The following is a 16,172-nucleotide window of genomic DNA, read 5'->3' on the forward strand; positions in this document are numbered from 1 at the left end:
AAGCTAAAAACATCACTTTACTTCCGTAGCACCTAGAATCGAAACATCCCAACATCCGCTTCCCTTTCCCACACTTCCCTAGCCCCAACCCAAATAGATCCGCCACGCCCCTCAACCCAGCCCAACATTTAGACAACCTTGCTACACAACCACTCCAGTCAGCAACCCAACCCGCACAACAAATCTCCCACAAAACCCCCTCCCAAAATGCACTAGGTAGGTAGGTACTCACAAGCTCCCGATCGCGCAGCCGGGGAAGGGCGTGAAGCAGTGCGTGCCGCTCTGCAGGGCCGAGCCGCTGCCCTGGCAGTTGACGTTGCAGAAGGTGATGACCGAGTTCGGCGGGTTGTCGATCTCGAGGCGCTGCCAGTTGACGCCGATCGGGGCGCTGTAGCAGTTGTTGGGGCTGCCGGAGGATCTGTTGGGGGTGGGAAGGGGGGTGGTTAGTAGAGCTGGTTTGGCGGGGGAGGTTGCTGACGGAGCCTGGGGTGACTGCCTGTGGGAACTTTGGTTTGTGGATGGGGGTTCGGGGGAAATATGTTATTAGCTTGGGACTTGGGAGGGGACGTACGGGGGTCCGTTGTTGGGCGGAGAGGTACTGCCGGCTGCGGCGCTGTGGTTGCAATTGCTGTTCGCGTCTGGGTCGTGGGGGTTAGGAGGCTTGACTACGGCACAGTGGCAGAAACTGGCTCACAGAATCGGAATTGGAAGGCCTCTGCCCGGCTGGACGCCAGGAGGGCGGTGATGATGGTGAAGAGCGTGAACTTGGCCATTGCGGTAGTGTTGAAATGTTTTATGAAGAGGTAAAGTAAGACTTGAGGCTACGATGAACGGTTGATGTCTGGCTTGCAGTATCATCTTGTCAGAGCATCACCTACCTTCTTATACACGACGATGCATCAGAGATATCAGGAAACGCCGAACAAACTTGATCCTCCTACATTATCTCACATGTCCATGCAAGTCCCTAACCATCTGTTGCCAATATTTGGTGAAGGTCGCCTTGCATATCCAGTTGATCCTTCATCACGACGTTGTCAGGCCAGTGTCTATGGGTTGTGGAATACGAAGTTGCACAACCGCCGACCCCGATGACTATTGATTACCAACGCACGTCAGCGTAGCTCCAGCACCTGCTTAGACTACATACCTATTAAGCGAGACCATTCTAGCTGTTGTCGGAGCAGGGGAGGGGAGAGGGGCGGTTGAGAAACGTAAGGGAAACCTGTTCACCTGTCTTGCCCAGTTGGGGGAGGAGCTTGCTCCTTTTGAGCCCTAAGTTACCTCTTCAAAATTCTATCAGTTTAAATAGGACATCTAATCAACAATTCAAAGCAAATGGACGTATATCCGAAAGGACGGCTTGTTGAGAGAAATCCTAAGGATGCCCCTTTCCCCTGACCTAACTTGGGTAATTCCCCAACTCCTCTTGAACCCCCATATACCGGGTAAGTACTACCGATTTCCAACGTCAGCACAACTCTAGTACCCGCTTGCACAAAAGGATTCACTGGCAAGGGTATTCAGTTCGTATTGCCCCGCTCTGGTGGGATAATGGGAGGATCTCGAGTTACACAGCCGCGATCAGTATTGGTCACTACCGTACAACGGCAGCTCATCTCTAGCCCCGCTTGCCTATATCAGGTGCTTTTCTAACACCGATTCGACTTTCCCGCCTAGGCAGGAGGATGTGTTTGGCTTGTTGAGATTGAAATGAGGGGCTTTGGCCTTCGGCGCCCTTGCAAGTTGCGTATATTCCAAACTAGCTCATAGGTAGATATGTAAAACTCCATAACCTTTGGGTAGAGAGCTTGGGTCCGATGAGCTTCGACTCCGTGACGTGAACGCGATCTAGTTCGACTACAGCAACGGCGTGCGACTCAGTTGACTTCGCGGTTTGATCACCGCAGCCCACCCTTCGCAAACCCTCAGCAAGGGCTTAGCATGTAGGGTGGTACATTGGGGGCCAGCATGCAAGTAAATTGGTAATTGGGGGCCAGAATATAACTTCATATGTATGTCAGCTTCAACCAAGTCTCAGGCTCATAGCTCGGCTCATGTTAGGCTGTTGAGAATACGGGAGGCACGGATGACGGTCAGCAGGCATCCGGAAATTGATTGGTACCTTAGAAACCAAAGATTGGTAGTCAGCGGACACGATTAACGCAGGCGGTTACATGTATACATCTACGACTTGTCCGAAGACTTGCAGTTGGAGAACTCGGCAAGAGACTCGTGTTATGGAATGGTGCCAGGCACCTTCCCTTTTTTGCAGACAACTTGAACCAAGCATCACAGATGTAACCGACAGGATGTATCTTGGGGACTATCTTCCCCTCCGGGTGGAAAAGGCGACACGTAAAAAAGACTTGACAGCCTCCACTCAACTTTCTCAAACTTAGGACAAGATTTGGAAAACGACTAACGTGGTCCACCCCCAAGCGGCGCACACCCCCAAGCGGCGCACTTTTCCACAACCACACGACAAAAACATTAATTACACCACCACAACGCCTATAATACACCGAAACTATACAGAGTTATATACATCAGACATTACCACATCTCCCTGACACGTGCGCGCATTGTGCCCGGGCTTTCCACACTTGCCACAACGCCGTGGAGCCGTCTCTGTTCGAGTCCGCTGACCACGATTTTCCCGCGTTTCACGCTCTACCTGTTCCTGCACCTCTCTCTGGCTTAATAGATCACGTGCATCTCCTACAGTAAGTGATCCTCCAAGACGCACACGTGTTTTTTGGCCCTTCGCCGCTTGCTCAGTGCCTCATTTGCCTTCTGTAAGGTACGTATCTCACCCGTCATTAGGGCAACCGAGTGCGCCAACGCCTGCGTCCCCTTCGCAAGCTGGTCGACAGCAGTGAGAATTTGCGTCGGCGAGCTTCCCTGGTGACGGGCAATCCGACTTTTGATGTACTCGGATTGCGAGACAGCCTCTGTTGGGTTCCGTGGCGTCTGGGAGGACCAAGGATCGGCAGCGGCGGAGGGGGGACCAGTTGGTGTTGGCATCCGTAACTTGACATCCAGCTTGGATATCACTGAATCGGGGTCAAAAGGTACTAGACCTGCACCTCTGAAACCCCCTTTGTTGTTGCTCTCGGTCATGGCGGAAAAGTGGGCGGCTTTGAAGGCGAGGAAGAACTCGACCTTGGTGATGTGGTTGATATGCGCTCTGACGAAGTGCTCGATTTGCCGACCGTACGCCGTTTTCAGGACACTAAAACACCCAACATCGAGTGGCTGGGTTATATGAGATGAGTGAGCCGGCAGGCTGATGGTGACAATGTTGTTCTGCTTGCAAAAGGCTTCGAATTTGGCCGACAGGTGACTCTCATGCCCATCAAGCACAATCAACCGATACACACCCTTCGTACGAGACTTTGTGTGCTTATCAAAGTGTTTGATCCATTCTAGGCCGGTCTCGTTGTCGGTCCACCCATTGGAAGTTGGTTTGATAGCCCAGTCGAGCGGAAGGTTGCTCTCTGTGTACCAGTTTGCGAGGTGGTACATGCCTTGCACGATCAGAAACGGCGGGAGGCACCACCCTTCGCCATTGATGCACTCAATCGCCGTTGCCCATTCCCTATTGCCAGGCTGAACTGCTTTGCCCCTTCCACGTCGATCAGCGCGTGTCACTACCATAGACGCGCAGATAACGCCCATCATGAAGCCGGTCTCGTCGAAGTTGTAGAAGTCGCAGTCGTGGATGCCGTACTTCGCTCTCATGTTGTGCACAAGCTTGAACCACGCACCAATAAGCTCTGGATCTTCGCAGAGGGCTCTCTGAAAGTCGTATGCGCGATTGAAACGCGTCTTGAGTTTTGGTTGTCGCTTGACGAACTTTTCGGCCCAGTGCTTACCGACACGTCCGCCGTCGCGTTGCGCGAGTAGCAAATTGGCCATATCTTCAACACCAGCGTATTGGGGCGCGAATCCTCGCGTATCTAGGTCTAGTATGTAATGGACAACTGCTTCTTCCTCGGTGATTGTCAATCTATGGGCTGCAGGACGCGACTCTAGCTTTGGCGTTCGTCCGTTCATTCTGTAGCGGAGAGTACTTTCAGGCACATTGTAGATTGTCGCGGCTTTCCGACGGCTAAGCTTTTTATCTTGCCGGATGGCTTCAATCGCCAAGATTATCTGGCTTTCTTTAGAAGGGATTGCCATTTTTGGTTGGGGAGAAAAGTTGTGTAGAAGATAGGAAGGTGTGTCGCGTAAAAAGATGCGCCGCTTGGGGGTGTGCGCCGCTTGGGGGTGGACCACGTTACTTAAAGAATCAACCGGTATGGAACCGAATGAAGCAGAAAGTGCGTTGAAAATATTCTTTACGATTGAGACGGGTTGCTACAGCTGGCCGGGCACAGTTGGTGAACAAATTTTGAATTTCCCAATATCGCCGGTGCCGAGGTGGTCGGGGGGGCCCTGAGACATAAAATCTCCCGGTGTACGAAGTACCTATCACGAGATCGCCAGGTCCAGTCGCTCTGCGACCGAATAAAACCCCCGGAGGGTTTTCGTAAGACCGGCGAGGGCTAGCCGGCAAGCTTCTCTAGTTGAGGGCCGTTCAATGTTGCCACTACTAGTAATAGCCACGTCTGGCACGAAGATGTTATGGTATTGATGTCTTTTTGTTGTCGGTAGGATTGTCACAACCACTGTGCCGGATGAAGTGGGGCGCGGGACGCCCCGAGCCAATCGTTAGTATAACCAATTAGCAGTTGCTCAGTACGCTCAGCAACTGAGCAAGGTGAGCAGCGTGCTCAGTGTGCTCGACTACTGAGCAGACTGAGCACCCAGGAATTAGATAGGTATATAGTCACCCGTTCTGGAGAGCTCTGGGAGTTCTCCAGTTAGCAATCACAACTACAGTTCGCTACAAGCTCGCAAGCCTACTGTTGAGACAAGTCTATTGTTGTGCACCCTTTGGCTGCACCGAACCTAAGCATCCTCGAGAGATTACCTTCAACGAAGCTGAACCCTAACAGGATAGGATCCTGGAGTAGGTTCGTCACAAGGATGCCCAGCTAGCAAATATTACGCGTGGATCCTCCGCGGCCCCCCGGGCATGTCCATACATTCATACATCCATAAGGTGCCCTAAGTGTGCTGAAGGATTTATCCGCCGCATGCTCCGAAACAAGTTCGGGCAAGTTGATCGTTTTGTCTCTTGCCTACCACATGCGTCCCCAGTTGAGCAAGTGTTGATTTGATTCTTGTTCCACCACCGGGTACAAATACTCTTGAGTAATTCCCGGGCCTGTGAACATTCATTCCGAGTCCCAACCTTGGCCAACAGACTGGCCAATAGATGCAGAAGATCTCATCACGGTTCGTCTCCACTGGACATTGGCATTGGCATGCACAAAACAGATGCAGGCACGAAACCTGGCACGGCACGCTTGACCGAGAGCTAGGCGATTTTCCCTCTTTCAACATCACGTCCAGTCAGGCCAACATATTCATGCTGGCAACCTTTTTGGCCCCAAACCGTCTTCGTTTAATTGTACAGTTATTTTTATCACTCGCTTGATTTGGTTTCGGGTGCCATGTTGCTTATTCATGAATTTTGGACTACCGATGCCAACCAACTCGTCGACTTGCGCTGTCCGTTAATATCCGTTCGGTAGGTACGGAAACGGTCAGCCGAGGCATCGATTCTGTTGGACAATGCTTTGTTGGTCAAGGCATTATGGACGGCCGTGGTGTTGATGGCGTTGAGACCGGGGAATCCGGGGAAGATAAGGGTGGCCATCTTAACAAAACCCCGACCACCACCTCTCTTCCCTCCAGGAATCCCGCGGCACCGAAGGCGGTCAAACTCGCAACTGCAGCCCGTCAGTGGTACCGTCGAATTGTCGTCGACTTCATCCTCCGCCGCGAGTCCCTCCCCCCATCCAAGGACGGGCGACGCATACCCCTGCGGCCGGACCGCAGTGAGCCCTTCATTGACGAAAGGCGTGGATATCCCTATATCTCCAACTCCATCCGGACCTCACGCTACACTCTCTACGACTTCTTCCCGAAGCAGCTCTTTTTCCAATTCACACGCCTAGCCAACTTCTACTTCCTCTGTGTCGGCATCCCGCAGACCATCCCCGGTGTTAGCACCACTGGCAACTTCACCACCATACTACCGTTGTTGTTTTTCGTCCTCCTCACCATCGCCAAAGAGGGCTACGATGATTGGCGGAGGCACCGTCTTGACAAGGTCGAGAATGCAAAGTTGACGACTGTCCTGAGAGGCAGAGGGACCGGTGGGGGTAGTGAGCGGTGGCGGTCGCTGTTCGGCGCCACATCAACGGACGACGAGGTCGGGGCTCTGGAACGGTGTGAAACGGGGCGGACTTCTCACCTCGGGCTGCAATGGCGAACAATCAAGTGGCAGGATCTTCAAGTTGGAGATGTTGTCAAGCTGGCGAGAGACGACAACGTGCCGGCCGACATTGTGCTCCTGCACGCCGAGGGCGAGGAAGGCTTGGCCTACGTCGAAACCATGGCCCTTGACGGCGAGACAAATCTCAAGAGCAAGCAAGTGTCAATAACCTTGAAGGGGTGTGATTCTGTCGAGGGTCTCTGCAGTTGTGGCGCCGAATTTGTCATTGAGGACCCCAACCCGGATCTGTATCGCTTCGACGGCCGTGTCACAGTGGCCGGGGAAACGATGCCTTTGACGCTGAACGAGGTTGTCTACCGGGGCTGCACCATCCGCAATACTGCGAGCGTCATCGGGATGGTTATCAACACCGGGGAGGAGACCAAAATCCGACGGAATGCTAATCGCCACCCGAGTGCCAAAAAGCCTGCTCTCGAGCGTATGGCCAACATGATTGTCATCGCCCTGGTCATTTACCTCATTGCTCTCGTAGCTGGCCTGTCAGGGGGTTACGTTCTTTGGCAACGCAGTTACGAGCGAGCCGCTTGGTACTTGAGTGATATCCCGGTCCCCCTGGCGCACATCATCGTGGGCTATGCCATCCAATTCAACAACGTCATTCCCTTGGCTCTGTACGTGAGTCTGGAGATTGTCAAGATCTGCCAGATGCTGCTGCTGAACTCGGATATCGAAATGTACGACGAGGCATCGGATACCCCGGCACGATGCAACACCAACACCATCCTCGAGAACCTCGGCCAGGTTGGGTACTTGTTCTCAGACAAAACGGGGACGTTGACGGAAAATGTAATGAGGTTTTGCAAGATGAGCGTGGCAGGCACTGCTTGGTTACACGAGGCGGACCTTGCTAAACGTCCTGGCACGCCGGATATCAGGGAGACTCGAGATGGTGGCCCAGAGGTCTTGGAGTCAAAACTCGAGTCGACCGATGGCCCCCCTGACGGCGGCAGGCTTTCAGGATTCTTATCTCCCCCGACACAGAATTGCCCCTCTGCTAGCCGGCGGTCCTCCTCCCAGTGGCGGTCAACGGGCCGACCTGACCATCTACAACCAGATTTCACCACATCGGATCTCCTGGAGTACATTCGGCTACGTCCCAATTCTGGTTTCTCGAGGCGTGCCACCCAATACATATTAGCAATGGCGCTCTGCCATACTTGTCTTCCGGAAACAAAGGACGGAAAGGTCGACTTCCAGGCCGCTTCACCAGACGAGCTTGCCCTCGTAAGAGCCGCTCAGGACCTCGGCTTTCTGGTAGTTCAGCGGACTGCACAAGCCGTGACTCTCCGAATCACTGCCAGCGATGGCGATACAGACCGTACCTATCAGATCCTCGATGTGCTCGAGTTCAGCAGTAAACGCAAACGCATGTCGATCATCGTGGGCTGCCCAGACGGAAGGATATGGCTCTTGACAAAAGGCGCCGACTCGGCCATTCTCCCACGCCTGAGAATGGCAGACCTGGCAACACAAAAGGCCAAGGAACTGCGCGAAAGCCTTGACTTTGAACATCAGATGCTGCGCAAGAGCGAGGCTCAGGAACCGCGCAACAGCTTTGGTGGGCGGCCCAGCCTCACTATCAGGCGCAGCCTCGCCCTCGCCAGGCAAGGGTCCTTGGCCGTCCCTGGAAGCACGTCGATGGACGCCAGCAGGAGCAAATCGTTCGAGGTTGCTCATCTAGACCCTCTCGCCCGTCTCCGCTCTCGCCCTTCATTTAACGCTCGCACGGCATCTTTTGATGCTCGCCGGACCCCAAGTAGGATCTCATCCGCGGAGCCCGAGGCCGTGCCGAGCAAATTTGCGTTCCTCGAAGACCCATCCCTGTCGGATGATGCTGCCATCTTCACCCGCTGCTTTAGACAGATCGACGACTTTGCTACTGAAGGCCTTCGAACGCTTTTATTTGCTCACCGGTTCCTGAGTGAGCAGGAGTATAACAGCTGGAAGAAGTTGTACCGTGACGCAGAGACCAGTTTAGTGGATCGTCAAGACCGAATCGAAGCCACAGGGGAGATCATCGAACAGTCTCTCGATCTCATCGGTGCATCCGGCATCGAGGATCAGTTGCAGCCCGGCGTTGCTGAAACGATAGATCGGCTCCGGCGGGCAAACATCAAGATCTGGATGCTTACCGGGGATAAGCGGGAAACGGCCATTAATATCGCCCACTCGGCGCGCATCTGCCTTCCCGGGTCTGACATCTTCGTGCTAGATACTGCCAAAGGCAGCCTGGAAGGTCAGATCCTGACCATCATGGAAGACCTCCAGATCCAGGCCGAAACGAACGCCTCCGGCGCCCCAGGTCACACAGTGATCGTCATTGATGGGCACACCCTTGCTGCCCTCGAGGAACCGACCTCCTCCACCGCCAAAACCGCCTTCTACCGCCTCATCCTCAGCATCGACTCCGTCCTCTGCTGCCGCGCTTCCCCCGCCCAAAAAGCCCTCCTCGTCCACGCCGTCCGCAACGCCTCCACCACCACCACCATCACCACCACCACCACCAACCCCTCCCTCCTCCACCGCCTCCTTCACCTCCTCCCCACCCAAGTCACCTCCCACCCAACCCCCCTCACCCTCGCCATCGGCGACGGCGCCAACGACCTCGCCATGGTCTCCGCCGCGCACGTCGGCGTGGGCATCTCCGGGCGCGAAGGGCTACAAGCCGCGCGCGTCGCCGACTACGCGATCGCGCAGTTCCGCTTCCTCGCACGGCTTCTCCTAGTTCACGGACGCTGGAACTACGCGCGCACAGCCCGCTTCGTGCTGGCCACCTTCTGGAAGGAGATGCTGTTCTACCTGCCGGCGGCGGTGTTCCAGGGGTGGGTGGGGTATACGGGGACGAGTCTGTATGAGATGTGGAGTTTGACGGCGCTGAATACGCTGTTTACGAGTCTGTGTGTGATTGTGCCGGCGGTGGGGGAGCAGGAGTTGGCGGCGGGGACGTTGTTGGCGGTGCCGGAGTTGTATGTGTTTGGGCAGAGGGATGGGGGGTTGTATGCGGGGATGTATGTGGGGTGGATGGTGGCGGCCGCGGGGGAGGGGGTGGTGGTGTGGTTTTTGTGTTGGGCGGTGTATGGCGCGGTGGGGCCGGTGGGGGATGGCGGGTTGTTTGCGTTGGGGAATTTGGTGTTTTCGGTGAATATTGTGTGGACGAACTTGAAGTTGTTGTGAGTGGCCCCTTACCCCTTTTACCCCCTACCCGCTCGCCGAACCCGTATCGAGGAGCATGGGCTAACCAACCGGTACAGGATCCTGGACACGCACTACAAGAACGACATTGTCATCTACTCCTTCATCGTCACCGTCGCCGGCTGGTGGGTGTGGCAGGTATTCTTAGCGGGCGCGTACGCCCCGGGCGTGTGGCCGTACGCGGTCAAGAACGGCTTCTTTTCGTCGTTCGGCCCGGACCCGGCGTGGTGGGTGGCGTTGTTTGGCGCGCTTGGGGTGCTTTCCTGTTTGGAGCTGGCTTATAAGTCGGTCAAGCGTAATCTTATCGTGGCGGGCCTGTGGAGGAGAGGCTGGAAGTGGTTGACGTGGTCGACGTGGAAGGCGGCTTTTTGGTCGTTGTCGCCTGGCGCTGGCGCGAGGTGGCCTGAGGAGGGAATTAATAAGGGGAGTTTGGAGGAGTGGGATGTGGAATTGTGGCAGGTAATGGAACAGGATCCGGCTATTAGGGATACCTTGTGTAGGATGAGCAAGTTTGGGTTCGAAGAGGAAGGCAAAGAGGAAGAGGATAGATCTGGGGAGGGTACTAGCTAATATGTGACGGTGTATAGTAAGTCCTTAGCCGTTGAAGAGCAAGAATATCCAGCATAATTTCCATTGGAATTAATGTTCCGCAAGATGCTGTCTGGTTACGTGGAACGGATGTTGGGCATGACAGCTCAGGGGATTTAATGCAGCTCGTTATATCGTACCAGTCAATCCATGGGTGCCAACGGATTCTTCTGTGAGGTCGACTTGTCGACGCCTCTATACTAAGAAGGTTCTAGAGCTATATCCGGCTTCGGCACATTGTTACCTTGGGGTCGGTCCTCCGTATAAATTATCCGGCGGGCGAATATTGACCCCAATTGTACAACAGCATGTGATTAGTGAGCAGCAGCGTCTTACCTCATCAACTTCCCCAGGCTTTGCAATCGACGTATTACATCATGGATATGTATCTCGGCCTTTGCATCACTACCGGGTTATAAAAGTCAACATACTGCGTAGCTACCTCGATTCTTTTTCAAGCATAGGTACTTGAAGGAGGCACACAAAGGAACGACGTTTCAGCCATATAGTCTCCTCCCACGTATTTAGAACCAAGGATCAAGAAGGGTTCATATTGTCCCAAACAACCCCTCTTCAAAGCATTCACCCCATCATACCGTGGGTTTAAGAGAGTAAGCTATGGCAGCCTCAGATCCCAATTTCCCTGTTGCCGGCCTCGCCCGTGACGGCTGGTCAACAGAGGAAGAAGCCACCGCAACTTGCTTCTGTGGAGCAGTCCAACTCGTTTTCGTGAGTCCCCCCTTTTCCCAAGCCAACCCGAACACAAACAAACCCCCCCCCCCCCCGCCCCCTCCAATCTCTAACATGCCCCCCAGCCCATCCAAGGCCCCGGCCTCATCAACCGCCACGTCTGCCACTGCAGCGACTGCCGCAAGATCAGCAGCGGGCTGTACATGTCCAACATCACCGTGGCGGACACGCACCTCCGAGACGTGCGGGGGCGCGCCGAGCTCCGGACCTTCGCGCAGGCGACGACGGTGCGGTCCGGCGGCCTCATGACCAACTACTTCTGCGCCACGTGCGGCACGCTCATGTACCGCGTCGGGGAGAAGTTCCCGGGCCTGAGCATCCTGCGCACGGGCACGGTGGATGACTTCTCGTTGGCGGAGGGGAAGTTGCGGCCGCAGGTTGAGCAGTTTGTGGAGAATAGGGCGGCCTGGCAGAGGCCGATTGAGGGCGTGCCGCAGGTGGTGGGGATGAGTTCGGCGGCGGATATTGAGGGGGCGGTGTTGTGAGGGGGGTTCGTCGCCGTTGCAGACTGGAGCCAAAGTATACTTTATAGTACCCATTAGGAGATTGATTATCAAAGCGACATGATATACAACGTTAGACAAGTCCACGGCATATACACTGATAATCATGCCCGCTCGGCATCAACCACGTGCTCCTTCACAGCAAGAAAGCTGTCCGGGCTGACAGAAATAGAATCGATACCAGCCTCGACCAGGAACTTGGCAAAGGCCGGGTGGTCACTTGGGGCTTGTCCGCAGATGCCAATTTTGCAGCCCGCCTTGCGGACAACCGAGATGACGTGTGATATCATCCACTTGACCGCCTCGTCCTGCTCGTTGAACAAATCGGCCAGCTCGCCAGAGTCGCGGTCGACACCGAGGGTCAGCTGCGTCAGGTCGTTGGAGCCGATAGAGAACCCGTCAAAGTGCTCGGCGAACTCGGCCGCCAGAATCACATTGGATGGGATCTCGCACATGACGTACATCTCAAGGCCGTTGTCGCCGCGTCTCAGCCCATTCTCGGCCATGACCTCCAGCACCTTCTTCGCCTCGCCCACCGTCCGGCAGAAAGGGATCATGACGATGGCGTTGGTGAAACCCATCACTTCGCGCAGATGTTTGATAGCGCGGCACTCGAGCGCGAAACCGTCCTTGTAGTGGGGTGAGTAATAGCGCGACGCGCCGCGGAAGCCGAGCATGGGATTATCCTCCTTTGGCTCGAACTCAGCGCCGCCGATGAGGCCGGCGTATTCGTTCGTTTTGAAGTCGCTCATGCGGAGGATGGCGGGCTTGGGATAGACAGTGGCGCAAAGGGCCGCGAACCCGCGCGACAGCTTGTCGACGAAGTAGTCCGGCTTGTGGTCGTATCCGGCCGTTAGTCGGGCGATCTCTTCCTTGGCCTCTTCATCCTTCAGCCGGTCAAAGTGGACAAGAGCCATGGGGTGAATCTGAATGGCGTTGGTGACGACAAACTCCATGCGGGCGAGACCGATCCCGTCGGCTGGAAGCCGCCACCAGCGATAGGCCGCCGCGGGGTTAGCCAGGTTGAGCATGATGTTCGTCCGCACCGGCGGCAGCCGAGCCAGATCTACCGTCTTGGTAGTAATGTCGGAGATACCCTCGTAGACGAAGCCGATGTCGCCCTCGGCGCAAGAGACGGTGACATCCTGACCCGTATGCAGCATGTAAGTGGCCTCCGTTGTACCTACGACGGCCGGGAGGCCCAGTTCGCGGCTGACGATGGCGGCGTGGGATGTACGGCCGCCGTGGTCGGTGACTATGGCGGCGGCCCGCTTCATGATGGGCACCCAATCCGGGTCAGTGGTGCCCGTCACCAAAACTGAGCCGTCGATAAACTTGTCGATGTCTTTGGCAGCTTCGATGAGGCAGACGCGGCCTGAGATAGCAGCATTGCCAACCGAAACGCCGGTGGAGAGGATACGGCCCCTCTTGCCGACGTTGTAAGTTTTGAATATGGCAGAGTCACGGCGAGAGTGTACGGTTTCCGGCCGAGCTTGCACGATGAACAGTTCGCCCGTGATGCCGTCCTTGGCCCATTCTATGTCCATCGGGCACCCATAGTGCTTTTCAACCGTACATGCCCAACGGCCCAACTGGAGAATTTCGTCGTCGTTAAGCACAAAGGCGGCTCGCTCTGCTTTGGAGGTGGGCACATTGCGGGTTCGCATTTCTCCGCTGCCGTAGATCATCTTAACTGCCTTGTCGCCACGCTTTTTCCCAATGATCGGGACCAGGTTGGCGTCTCCCAAGAGCGGCTTGAAGACTTGGTATTCGTCGGGATTAACCGTTCCTTGTACGATATTCTCTCCGAGTCCCCAGGCCGCGTTGATAATCACAATCTTGTCGAAGCCACTTTCGGTGTCGATGGAAAACATGACGCCGGAGCCACTGGCGTCAGAGCGAACCATACGCTGCACTCCAACCGAAAGTGCGATGCTCATGTGATCGAATCCTTTGGTCTGGCGATAGCTGATGGCTCGGTCGGTGAAAAGCGAAGCATAGCAGCGGCGGCACGCATCCAGGAGCGCATCCTGACCCGTGATGTTCAGATAAGACTCGAGCTGGCCAGCGAAGCTTGCATCAGGCAGGTCCTCGGCTGTCGCGCTAGAGCGAACGGCAACACCTAGGTCCTCAATTCCCGTCTTCGCCGAAAGCTGTCGATAAGCCGTCCTGATTGCGGATGCTGCCTCCTCTGGCCAGGTACCGCGGAGGAACAGACGGCGCACCGCATGGCCGGTCTCGGTAAGACTTGCTTTGCCCGATTGCCATTCCCCGATCAACGTAGCTATCTTCTCCCGAATGCCGTTCGCGTCAATGTACTGCCAGTAAGCGTCCGAAGTCGTTGCAAAACCAGGTGGCACGGCGATCCCCTCAGCTTCAAGGCCACCGATCATCTCCCCGAGGGAGGAGTTCTTGCCACCGACCAAGCCGACATCACTGCGCGTCAGATGTTCAAAACCACGAACCAGAGCACCGGCATTGTTGGTGGCGTTCATCTTGGAGACTTCCGCCATGATTGCACATGATATACACTGAAAAAGGAGTTATTCCAGCCGCGGATTACGTGTAATGTTACGGGCTTGTGCGGGAGGCTATTGAATAGTTCAAATCTAAATGGGCCTTGAGGCCTGCACGATGAGCACCTATCTTGGGAAAATAAGGAAGGCGAGTTCGAACATTATCAACGCGCATTCGGACATGTCAGTCCCCCTTGGGCCCAGCCCCTCTTAGTCGGAAGGTCCGTTCTCCAACAGCCAATCCTCCAAACAGCCCGCCTTTACGTGGCGATCGACTGGAGGCAAAATAACACCTGGTCCACTCATCTTGCGTCATTTTTCGACGGGCGCAATAATTATCACCAGACCGGTCACCAGACTATGACACACGTATTGGGGTGATCAAATCCAAACCTGGCCTTGCCTGCTGGCGTACCGTGGACCGTGGTGGCAAACCTGTACCGAGCGCCTAGGCCTTTCAATGTTAGAAAGTAACTGATAGAGGCTCTTGCTACATGGCGTGGCTATTACCCCACGTCTAAGTCCTACCCAACGGAGTGAAATCCTAGAAACGCCTTCGAACGGGCCAGCCACTCCCCTCCCTACAGATCCACCCCCCAACCCTCCCCCGCCCCGACCTTTCAGAAGTGGGGGGTCCAGAAGTGGGGGGTCCAGAGGTGCGGGGAAGGACCAGATACTGTCGAACGCCTAGGTAGTGATGTGGTGTTTGGCCCCGGCCCCCACCGTTGATTCGAAGATGGGAGGGAGACCTTCGAAGGTGCAAGGACTTCCACCCTATTCTAGGCGATAGTTATCGGTCCGAGAGTTTCGGCGCGCCCGGGAACGAAGCGGTGTAGGAATAATAATGTATCGTGCTACGTAGGTGTTTACTAGGGATATCATTCAGAGGATGTTGTTACCCTAGATACCGTCCTTCTCCTCTTTATAAGACGATACTAGCTTCCAAGCTTCATCACGTTCTTCACCCTCTCGGCTGATCTAGCGATAGCAGCATTTTCCTCCGCTTCAAGCGGTATCTTAATCGTCTTCATAATGCCCCGCCTCCCGATGACCACGGGCAAGCTGAAGCAGCAGCCGAACTCGGGTTGGAAGTGGCTGATGGGCTGGACATCGCCCCGGTCGAAGCTAATGGAAGCACAGATGCTTGCCACGACAGAGCCGATCCCAAACGGCGTAGAACCTTTGGTGCGGAATATGCTCTCTGCTCTCTCATTGCACTCTGCTGCCAGTTGGTCGTGGCCGAAGCCGTCGGATGGGACTACCTTGTGGAGCGGGATGCCGTTGATGGTTGCCGACGACCATGCAACAACCTGGGAACTGCCGTGCACACCCAACACGGACAGTTGGACCGAATTAACAGCCACCTAGGTAAAGAGATGACAATAATTAGTACAGCCCAATTACTGTAAAGTGAAGTTGATTTCAGAAATCGGTACTATTCGTAGCACCAGACGTACTCCGGTTTTGTCAGCCAGCAGACCACGAAGCCGCACCGACTCGAGGAACGTTCCGGAGCCAAAGACCTGGGACTTGGGAAGCCCGCTAACTTCCTGGGCAATCGAAGTGAGGAGATCGACGGGGTTGGACACGACGAGCACGATTGCGTCGGATCGGAACGGCGTCATAGCCTTCACGACGTTCCGGATGACCGAGACGTTGCGATGCATATGCTGGATGTTGGTTTCGCCTATGAAGTAATTAGTATTAGCTGCCGGCAGAGGAGATGGAAGCAATAGTAAGAGCAAAATGTCAAGGCCTCCTCCCTCCGCCTCTCCCCCTCCTCAGCTCTTCTATCAATTAGATGCTTGCTAACCTAAGCTGTATTTGGACCCTGCCGTAATCACCACGATGTCGCATTGGCCTGCCTCATGATGCGTGGCCGCACGCACACGCACAGTGCCGCCGGCGGCATAAGCAACGTCAGAAAGATCGCGGACCTGGGCGTCTCGCAAGTCCACCTTGACATCAACCAGGAGCAGTTCGCAAGTGGCGGACCCGAGGATAAGCGCATACGCAACGGCACCGCCCACCTGGCCGACGCCGACAATGGCGATCCGCGAGGTTGACTTGGTATCTTGGGGAGCCATGTTATGCATGCAGCGTCAACGCTTGATGGTGACGGGTGCAAGACCACAACCCGAATGCAAGGGTTGGGGCGAGTCACGGATGGACTGGAACAAAATATGGGTCTGGTGTTGATGGTGTGACGTG

General features: G+C 55.3%; 5 protein-coding genes across 5 annotated transcripts; 2 read left to right on the forward strand and 3 right to left on the reverse strand.

Moving 5' to 3' along the window:
* Nucleotides 1–128: 128 nt before the first annotated feature.
* On the reverse strand, nt 129–773 carry F5144DRAFT_548201 (uncharacterized protein; the record flags this gene model as incomplete). Its single annotated transcript, XM_066787514.1, has 4 exons — nt 129–141; nt 233–418; nt 572–665; nt 695–773. 4 exons carry the CDS (start codon nt 771–773, stop codon nt 129–131), a joined length of 372 nt encoding a protein of 123 aa, XP_066643340.1.
* Nucleotides 774–5,337: 4,564 nt separating this feature from the next.
* Nucleotides 5,338–10,294, forward strand: F5144DRAFT_512375 (uncharacterized protein). Its single transcript, XM_066786564.1, has 2 exons — nt 5,338–9,378; nt 9,664–10,294. The coding sequence occupies exons 1-2, from the start codon at nt 5,708–5,710 to the stop codon at nt 10,172–10,174; spliced, it is 4,182 nt and encodes a 1,393-aa protein (XP_066643341.1). The 5' UTR covers nt 5,338–5,707; the 3' UTR covers nt 10,175–10,294.
* A 112-nt stretch (nt 10,295–10,406) lies between these two features.
* On the forward strand, nt 10,407–11,488 carry F5144DRAFT_244951 (Mss4-like protein). The gene is made up of 2 exons (XM_066783391.1): nt 10,407–10,921; nt 11,008–11,488. Exons 1-2 carry the CDS (start codon nt 10,811–10,813, stop codon nt 11,425–11,427), a joined length of 531 nt encoding a protein of 176 aa, XP_066643342.1. The 5' UTR covers nt 10,407–10,810; the 3' UTR covers nt 11,428–11,488.
* F5144DRAFT_573316 (uncharacterized protein) lies at nt 11,401–14,095 on the reverse strand. Its single transcript, XM_066788956.1, has one exon. The coding sequence runs from the start codon at nt 13,956–13,958 to the stop codon at nt 11,550–11,552; it is 2,409 nt and encodes an 802-aa protein (XP_066643343.1). The 5' UTR covers nt 13,959–14,095; the 3' UTR covers nt 11,401–11,549.
* An 801-nt stretch (nt 14,096–14,896) lies between these two features.
* F5144DRAFT_490619 (lactate dehydrogenase/glycoside hydrolase) lies at nt 14,897–16,048 on the reverse strand (the record flags this gene model as incomplete). Its single annotated transcript, XM_066785808.1, has 3 exons — nt 14,897–15,325; nt 15,419–15,648; nt 15,775–16,048. The coding sequence occupies 3 exons, from the start codon at nt 16,046–16,048 to the stop codon at nt 14,897–14,899; spliced, it is 933 nt and encodes a 310-aa protein (XP_066643344.1).
* Between the last annotated feature and the right edge of the window lie 124 nt (nt 16,049–16,172).

This window comes from Chaetomium tenue, assembly GCF_020726465.1.
Source record: "Chaetomium tenue strain MPI-SDFR-AT-0079 chromosome Unknown F5144scaffold_4, whole genome shotgun sequence".
NCBI classification, from domain to species: domain Eukaryota; kingdom Fungi; phylum Ascomycota; class Sordariomycetes; order Sordariales; family Chaetomiaceae; genus Chaetomium; species Chaetomium tenue.

What these genes read in the sequence shown, in the direction of transcription:
- F5144DRAFT_512375 (XM_066786564.1), top strand. Translation starts at nt 5,708, where the DNA reads ATGGACGGCCGTGGTGTTGATGGCGTTGAGACCGGGGAATCCGGGGAA. An exon ending in TTGTTGGCGGTGCCGGAGTT is followed by an intron (nt 9,379 to 9,663) that starts GTATGTGTTTGG and finishes CAACCGGTACAG; the next exon opens with GATCCTGGACACGCACTACA.
- F5144DRAFT_244951 (XM_066783391.1), top strand. Translation starts at nt 10,811, where the DNA reads ATGGCAGCCTCAGATCCCAATTTCCCTGTTGCCGGCCTCGCCCGTGAC. An exon ending in GAGCAGTCCAACTCGTTTTC is followed by an intron (nt 10,922 to 11,007) that starts GTGAGTCCCCCC and finishes CATGCCCCCCAG; the next exon opens with CCCATCCAAGGCCCCGGCCT.
- F5144DRAFT_573316 (XM_066788956.1), bottom strand. Translation starts at nt 13,958, where the DNA reads ATGGCGGAAGTCTCCAAGATGAACGCCACCAACAATGCCGGTGCTCTG.